Below are 9,646 nucleotides of genomic sequence, written 5' to 3' on the forward strand. Positions count from 1 at the left end.
TCCACTTTTTTATAATACTAATGAAAGGCAAGTTTATAAAGAAATCTATTTATCTTTCCTAAATAAATTCTATAAAAAGCTATATACAATTTTAAAATAGAAATATATTTTGGGATCAATGGAGTAAATAGTAAAATCAAACTAGACAAATTTACAAAAAGGAAATACCAAATTACATTGTTTTTGGTAGACGCTGTACTGTACCAACACTTCCATTAAATTTTAAATTTGGATCGCATAGAAAAACAATACATCCACTAAAACCATAATTATAAATTGGATATGGTAAAGTAAAACAGTAAAAAACATAATATTATTGACCCTAAAACCAAGTCAAAAACGCAAATAATAAAATATTTGAAAAAGCAAAACCCTTATCCAAGAAAGAAGGTTTCAGTTTCTTCACAGAAAAAAAAGGTTTTACTCTAATCAAGAAGATAGAAAGAAGGTTTTATCCAGAAAGTGGTTAAGAGAAAGATCGTCATGGATGAGAATGGTGAAAGGCGTGTGATGTTGTTTGGCGTGAACATCGCAGCAAAACGTGCTAAAGTCAATGATTCCGTGAACGATAGTTTCAACACTGAGGATGATAATCAGAATGAGATGGAGATTTGTTCTTTTGATAAACCGGAGGATGAAAGTGATGATGAGAAGAATGAAAATCCAGATTCTGGTCAAAGTTCTAACCAGGAAAACCGAAAAAAAGGTATGTATTTATATGTGCTAGTTTTTGTGTTGTTCTCTTTCTTTTTGGTCGAAATAACAATATAGAAAACAGTTAAGTGATTAATTCAAGAAGCAGATTATCAATGGAAATACTTTGGTATTTAGGGTTTCAACATGCTTGCATATTTTCTTGAGTTTTTAAAATTGTTAATGTTATATTTGAAACCCTAATCTCTTCCAAGTTCTTATAGATGAATTTAAAGAAACTTTATTGTTGCATTGCAGTGAAACAATGGACAAAGAATGAACACAAGGCGTTTTTGGTAGGTTTACAAACTGCTGGGAGAGGTAAATGGAAGGATATATCAAGGAACTATGTCAAGACCAAGACTTCTACTCAAGTTGCCAGTCATGCTCAAAAGTTTTTTCTCAGACGAAGAAGTTTAGATAAAACTAAACGCCAGAGCGTCTTCGATATGATGCTTGTATGGTTTCTTCTTTCTTCGATAATTTACTATCGGTACATTATGTATAAAGATTGATGATTATGTTACTTAATATGACAGGATTATGAAGATTCAGAAACTCCGAGTCCTTCTCCTTCGCGGAAACCATCCCCCAGCAACTCTATTTAGAGGTAACTAAGTCTATAATGTGTTACAATAGAGAATATAATGTGTAATGTGTCGCGTTAAGCGTTATAGGGACATCAGATGCATGAGTTCGAATTCAAACCTGCGATATCTCATTTATTGTTACACTCATTGTATTATGTGGTTTGGTTATGATTTCTCACTTGCAACTTTTTTTCCAGCTTTTTTATCTTTGGTGTTGTAGTTGAGGAAGTGTTATCACGAAGAAATCAACATCAGAGGCCATTGTTAGCTAGATGTAAATATTACTAACTAATGTGAATGATATATACATCTAATAACAATAGTTTAGTTTTAGTTTTGCTTGGGTTGTTTGAACATGATAGTGATCATGTGGTATTCTTTATTCTTTGAACATCAAATTGTTCAATTTTATTTAAATCCATACTCTATTTAAATGACTATCACTTATGAAAATTGAAATTTTGTTGAGATCATGTGTGTGGTGAATGATTTTCATCTTGTGCAAGATATAGAATAGAACATTTCAATTTAATTGAATAGAATGATTTTTATTAAAAAAATATTTTTGAGGTTTGATTGGTTTTTAAAAATAAATAAATATTGATAGACCAAACTTTTAATTGAAGTTTGTTAAAATTTTACATAATATTAGGAATATAATAACCAATTTAAAAAAATGTGCCTAATTTTAAATTGGGAGGTTATAATATGAAAAATAGCCCAAATACTTTGAAAGTTGAGTGTTTTTCATTTATATATTATAAAAACAGAACCATACGCCAAATTTATATTTTATAAATGGTAATATTTTATTAAAAAATCGATGATATATTGTTGGGAGAAATAGTCAACAAACTATTTTGGAAGGTGGGTGATTTTGGATTAAAAATTATAGAAACAAAATCACATGTGGATTCTAGCTTAACAAATTTTTTTGACAGTTTTATATTTATTAAAATATGCGTAACTTTATTTTTGAAAGTTTGATAGTATAAGATATATAATTAGCGTAAAAATAAATGAGAAAATTTTCATGATGAAACATTAAACGATAAAATTTTGAAATTAAAGTTTATTTTATTTTTTCTATTTAAACTCATAATATTAGGAATATAAATCATATTTTAAAAATAATTTGGAAGGTGCTTTTTTTTAGTTAGAAATAATTTTTTTTATAAAATTGTACTAACAAACTGATAACATTTTTATCAAAAAAAAGTTTTTGAGGTTTGACGGATTCTTTTTTCCAAAAAAACGAATTCTATTTTTTTGGCAAATTTATATATTTTATTAAAAATTAATAATATTTTATTAAAAATTTGCTACGGTTATTTTTCAAGCTTTGACTAATTCAATTTATTTAACTATTTTTTAATATATTATAAGAAAGTTGTATTTTATAATATTTTATTAAAATATGGCTAACTTTATTTTTGAAAGTTTGATAGTATAAAATATATAATTAGCATAAAATAAAGGAGAAAAATTTCATGATGAAACATTAATAGATCAAATTTTAAAATTAAAGTTTCTTTTATTTTTTCTATTTAAAGTCATAATATTAGGAATATAAATCATATTTTAAAAAATAATTTGGAAGATGCTCGTTTTTTAATTAGAAATAAAAAAAGAAGTAAAATTGATAAAATTGTACTACAAAATTGATAATATTTTTACAAAAAAAATGTTTGAGGTTTGACTGATACTTTTTTCCAAAAAAAACTAATATTTTTGGCAAATTTATATATTTTATTAAAAATTGATAATATTTTATTAAAAATTTGCTCCGGTTGTTTTTCAAGGTTCGACTAATTCAATATATTTAACGATTTTTTAATATATTATAAGAAAAGTTGAATAAATAATACAAATAATTATTAATTCTTTATTTTTAAAATTAAATATTTATAAAAAATATTTATTACTTAATTGTAAGACTTAGAAGGATATAATAGAAATAAATAAATAATAAGAAATGTATAATATAACTAATTAATAAAAAAATGATTTGTAAATGATATAAATTAATTTATTACCTAAATGTGAGTGAAAAGAACCAATAGAAAACCCAAAACAATCGTGTTTTGAAAATAATTGAAGAGATTTATTTCATTTAGCTAAAATTCTTTTATCAAAATATTTATATATTTAAAATACAAATTAGTATATATGATTATTTTCACAAATGTGGAACTTTAAGAAAAAGAATTAGTTATTAAATAAATCAAAATACACAAAAATCAGTGATATAATTGAAACAATTAATTTAAAATAAAAAATACTAAAACAAATAAATGTTAGAACAACTAAATTTTCAAACAAATGAATGGAATGAAACTAATTAATCTACCCTAGAAATATTCCGTCTTCGGGTCTTGCTTAACTGTCACTATTTTTTGCATTTTAGAGTTTGATGATTCAGTTTTACAATTAGTCTTAATATATATCATGATTAATTTTAATTTGCAAAGAAAAATATTTAATAAGATATATAAAAAATAGTAACATTAGTTATATTTGTAATTAATAAATAAAATATTTATTTAATATTTTATTAGAATTTACCTCAATACTGATAAAATTTAATTGATATACAGTGTAAAGATTTTTGATGTATTAACCGTGTAAAATATTTTATACTGATAGTGCATAACAATTAATCTCATAGTGACAGCAGAATCTGATAATTTAAGTAGGCATCTTTTTGACTGCATAAAATATATAATTAACATAAATATAAATGAGAAAAATTTCATGATAAAACATTAATAGATTAAATTTTGAAATTAAAGTTTATTTTATTTTTGGCTATTTAAAGTCATAATATTAGGAATATAAATCATATTTTAGAAATAATTTGGAAGGTGCTCGTTTTTTAGTTAGAAATTAAAAAAAAAGTAAAATTTATAAAATTGTACTACAAAATTGATAATATTTTTATCTAAAAAAGGTTTTTGAGGTTTGACTAATTCTTTTTTTCAAAAAGACTAATTCTATTTTTTGGCAAATTTATATATTTTATTAAAAATTTGCTACGGCTGTTTTTCAAGGTTTGACTAATTCAATTTATTTAACTATTTTTTAATATATTATAAGAAAGTTGTATTTTATAATATTTTCTTAAAATATGGCTAACTTTATTTTTGAAAGTTTGATAGTATAAAATATATAATTAGCATAAAAATAAATGATAGAAATTTCATGATAAAACATTAATAGATCAAATTTTCAACTTGGAACACAAGATTTTTTTATCATCGGACTAAACTCTTGAGTCAAAGATATATTTCTGATTTCAAATCTATTATTTATATATTATATAATAAAGTAATAATCAAATATCACAATTTCATAAAGTCTATAAGTTTATCTTTATAAATTTGTCTCCAACAAATAATAAAGAAGTACATAACATTCTTCAAACTTAGAATTCATAAACGATTTAGTTTCATTGAAGGCATTAACAATTCCCAATTGACCTAATAATTTGAAGTATAATGAAATATTCAATCATATATTAATAAAATAAAGAAATGTATTTTATAAAAATCATATTAATATTAATAAAAATCATATAATAGTTATTATCAAATATTTTAAGCTTGCATAGATGCATAATAACTATTAAATACTAAAAGTTTCTTGTGGGTTGTTCTCCAGAACTTTCCAAAGAATAATTACATGAACATGTACTTTCCAATTAATTTTTCCAGCAATAATATTATTAACAACGGTGATATTGAAAACCATCTTTAAACTATGTAAAGATGAATAAAGAATAAAAAAACTTATGAGATGTGATATTTGAGAGATATTGAAAAGGAAAGACAAAAGAAAAAGGAAATGGGAAGAAAATGTGATAATATTAGCATTTTATTGTTATTTTTTAAAAAACCACGTATAATTAATTGAAAAGAGAAGTTATTGACTAATTAAAAAAAATACAACATAAAAAAGTCATCTAAGCCCAGTCAAATCCATGAAAGGTGGGGTTAATTAATTCTATTTAATTAATTTTGTTTAAGTAACTGTCTTTGAAGAAAATGCTATTTGCAGAATCCACAACTGATTTAGTGGGGTGTCATGTCCACCTATATATTTTGTTGACTATTTCTCATACCATATATCATCAATTTTTTAATAAAATATTACCATTTTTTTATAAAATATAAATTTGGTGTGTGGTTTTGTTTTTATAATTTCTAACCGAAAAACATCCACCTTCCAAAGTATTTGGGCTATTTCTCATAGTATAACCTCCCAATTCAAAATTAGGCAAGTGTTTTTAAGTTGGTTATTATATTCCTAACATTATGACTCAAAATATAGTAAATTATATATTTAGTGGTATAACATATTATAATAATTTAAATATTAATTAATTAATTAAAAGAAAACAATATTAAGTTTTAGTCATTATATAAATTTTAGATAATATTTATCTTTTATAATTAAATATTTTAAAAAATTATTATATAATTAAGTTATTTATTATTAAGTGTTTATGATAAGATATAACATAACTATTTGTGGTTTTTATTGAAAGATATATTAAAAACTTGACAATATTAATATTATTTATAATTAAGTCTTTCAATTATATAGATAATAATTTAAATTAATAAATTAAAAATATTTTAAAACAACTTGACTTAGTCTAACCTAATACAACATTTATGAAGTTTTATAATTTTTTAATTAATTTGACATTCTTCCTACTACTAGATCAATTATAATGAAATTTTGAGGCATATCTTAATGTCTCAAAACAATTTAGTCCAAAACACAAAATTTTAAACTTTAAAATAAAAAAACAACTGTGTTTCCTAGAGAACATAACAAAAAAAAAAACAAAATCAGAGATATCATAATAAAAGAAGATTAGATATATAATAAAACAATTTAACTAAAAGTGAATACATTTTGTCCTCTAGTGTGATTCTCCTCGACTCGAGGGTTAGTAACTAAAATTATATCTGATTTCTATAAAAAAAAATTTACTTAAATAAAATACGACTTTTTTTATAAAAGATCAAGTTTTAGAAGGGTTAAATGTATTTTTGGTCCTCATATTTTGATGATTTTTAATTTTTAGCCCCCCATTTTAAAAATCAACTTTTTGATCCATTAACTTTTTATCACTTGAGATTTAATTGACCCCTCTCCAATATTATATACGTGACAATGATGATTATGACAAAAAGATTTGTGTGAAGTGTACGATGAAAGGAGATCAACTAAATTCAAACTGATGTAAAATATAAGATTAAAAATACATTTAAATCTTTTAAAATTATAACACACCTCTAAATTATTTACGATGAAGTTGACACCTACCTACTTAAAGTTTATTAAATTATATATTATATACGTAGTTAGAATTTAAAGCATTAAAGTTTATACATTACTCATAATACTTTGAAATAAGAGTGATATTTTGATTCACTAGATATATTCCTCAAATCCATTCAATAATAAATTCATTCAATCCATATGGAATAATATCAAAACTATCAATAAAATTGTATCTTGTGAGAAGTCTCTTGAATCACTTAGTGCAATTTTTGGTTAGAGGATACTGTTAAATGTCAACAAGTTATTCTTACTTCGTATATCATGCATATGCTTTGAGACTATAAAGACGTTCAAGTGGCTTGTGGCGATATTATCATAATCTTGTCAAATTGTCAAGTTGGATTGTCTTTATTGAACAAATTTCATTAGCTGACATGACAAGATGTTCTAATTTTCTTGAAGATTCACTATATCATATATCCTGACTTGACTTAAGGTGGATGTATGTATATGAACTTAAGCCCCCACCATCTAATTTCCTCTCTCTTTGCCAATGCTAAGATTCTTTCTCTTTATATCATGTTTAGAGAAGCTTTGCCCCACAATTTTTTTTGTATGTTTAATGGATTTCATCACACTATTTAATAATAATATTTTATCTTGCTGCTTTAGTGATTGGATCTTTTATATTTGTAAAATCCAACGTCATATGAGCTATAGAATTTCATTACTTTCTTTACAATTTGTAAAGTAAAATCTTATACTTGCTATTTTTTCATTACCTAACATATAATTTACTTGAGAAATTATGACACTACTATCCAACACATTTTCCATTGGATACAATTTATAGAGGTTTGCCTTAATTGATAGGAATTCAAATAATTTTATGGATTTCATATAAAATTTTAACTAATAAAAAAGGAAGTATATTAAAAGAATATCTTCTTAACATTATTTACCTTTTATTTATTTTATTTTTAATTTTAGCATCTTCACTTTTTTGAGTAATTACTTTCATCCATTTTTTTTCAAATACCACACAAATATATTGTTATTTTATGCTTTTATATCAACATTTTCTTTCATCTATTAAATCTTATTCTAAGTTTTTAATTTAATTTTTAATAAATTAAAAAATCTGTAACAACTCACATTATAAGATTAATTCATTAATATATATATATATATATATATATATATATATATATATATATATATATATATATATATATATATATATATATATATATATATATATATATATATATATATATATATATATATATATATATAATTTTATTAATTAATTAAAATAATATTAGTACAAAATTTACAATTATCGTTGAGCAACTTTAAACTTTGTATTTTTTAATGGGATTAATTATTATGCACTATCAGAATAAAAGGTTATACACAATCGATTCATCACCATCACCCATTTGTATTACTTTATAGTTTTTAAAATAAAAGTCAAATTTATTCCAATATTCAATGTCTATGATTAACTGACTGTGTAAAATCATTTTACACTGTTAATGTATTTCAATTAAATTCTTTTTTAATTACAATATCATAAACTCTTATTTATGCATTAAAGAAAAAATTTACTACATTATCTTTTGTCCCCATTACACAAAATGTCTGGATCCTCCATTGAATCGACCTCGTTCCACGTTGAAAGCAATATCTTTATTGTGTTTAATGTTTATTTTTAATATAAAACAACTAAATCTTTTCTCATCTTATTATATCACAAACAATTCTAGTATTCATTTGCAGAGCATTCTTAAGGTCTCAAGAATACACAAAACTCAACATGTGTAAGGTGAAGGAAGTCATTATACGTCAAGTCTGGACATATAATTTGGAGTATGAGGTCAATCTCATACATCAAGCTATCCATCAACATCCTATGGTCTCAATCGACACCGAATTTTCCGGTGTAATTCATTCACCAAAAATTGATCGACACTATGTTCAACCCTCTAACAACTACTACTACTTGAAGGAAAATGTTGATGCTCTTAAACTCATCCAATTTGGTCCCACCCTTACCGACTTTAAGAAAAATCTTCCTGATTTTGGAAGCAATAACAACTACATTTGAGAATTTAACTTATGTGATTTTGATATCAATAACGGTCCTTGTAATCAAGATTCTATTGATACGCTATGTCGTCAAGGGATTGACTTCAATCGAAATTTCCATAATAGTGTGGATTCAATGCGTTTTGCTGAACTAATGTTCTCGCCGGGACTTGTTTTCAACAAATCAATCACGTGGATCACAATTAGTAGTGCTCTTGACTCGGAAGAATTTACCATACCATTTAGAGGTTTTTTTAAATAAAGTAGAAGTGTTGTTTGAAAATAAAGTGTTCGATATGAAACACATGATGAAGTTTTGCAACTCTCTATATGATGGTCTCGAGCGAGTAGCTACTACTCTAAATGTGGTTTGGGTTGTTGGAAAGTCTCGTCAAGCTGGATCTGATAGTTTATGATGGTCATCATGTGGGGGAAGCATTCACAGTGGGTCAAACATCAACCTAGAGGTCAAAGACCCATCCAAACAAGTGACAGAGACATCACATATTCACCAAAAAATCTTAAGATGATTGGTGTATGAGTCCTCTCACTTATAAAGTGCTCAATCTCCATTTTTCTAAGTAATGTGGTACTTAGAACTCACACTTGTTTCTCAATACTCTTCCCCTCAAGTGTGAGTCCATCCATTATACTCCCCCTCAAGCGGAATCTTTTTCATCCACATGCTTGTACCGCCGTTGAGAGACACCTTTATCTTCATGGGTACTTCAATGAAACACGTTGCCTGACCACCATGTCAAAAAGACTTTCGACACAAGGAGTCAGTCTCTTACTCGAACCACACTCTCATACCATTGTTGGATCATCATGAGGGGGAAGCATTGACCTTGGGTCAAACACTCACCTAAAGGTCAAAGACTCACCCAAACAAGTGAGAGAGACACCACATATTCACCAAAACAAAACTTAAGGTGATAGGTGTATGAGTCCTCTCACATATAAAATGCTCAATCTCC

The 9,646-nt window shown here is 25.0% G+C and overlaps 1 protein-coding gene across 1 annotated transcript; it reads left to right on the forward strand.

The window, feature by feature from the left end:
* Positions 1–483: 483 nt before the first annotated feature.
* LOC127131362 (uncharacterized) lies at positions 484–8,688 on the forward strand. The gene is made up of 4 exons (XM_051060288.1): positions 484–706; positions 952–1,087; positions 1,233–1,303; positions 8,348–8,688. The coding sequence occupies exons 1-4, from the start codon at positions 484–486 to the stop codon at positions 8,686–8,688; spliced, it is 771 nt and encodes a 256-aa protein (XP_050916245.1).
* The last annotated feature ends 958 nt before the right edge of the window (positions 8,689–9,646 follow it).

Source organism: Lathyrus oleraceus, chromosome 3, assembly GCF_024323335.1.
Source record: "Lathyrus oleraceus cultivar Zhongwan6 chromosome 3, CAAS_Psat_ZW6_1.0, whole genome shotgun sequence".
Classification (NCBI taxonomy): Eukaryota; Viridiplantae; Streptophyta; class Magnoliopsida; order Fabales; family Fabaceae; genus Lathyrus; species Lathyrus oleraceus.

Bases quoted from the DNA above. Each gene is read 5' to 3' on its own strand.
- LOC127131362 (XM_051060288.1), top strand. From the start codon at position 484: ATGGATGAGAATGGTGAAAGGCGTGTGATGTTGTTTGGCGTGAACATC. The intron at 707-951 runs GTATGTATTTAT...GTTGCATTGCAG, and splicing joins CCAGGAAAACCGAAAAAAAG to TGAAACAATGGACAAAGAAT. The intron at 1,088-1,232 runs GTTTTTTCTCAG...TTAATATGACAG, and splicing joins GTTGCCAGTCATGCTCAAAA to GATTATGAAGATTCAGAAAC.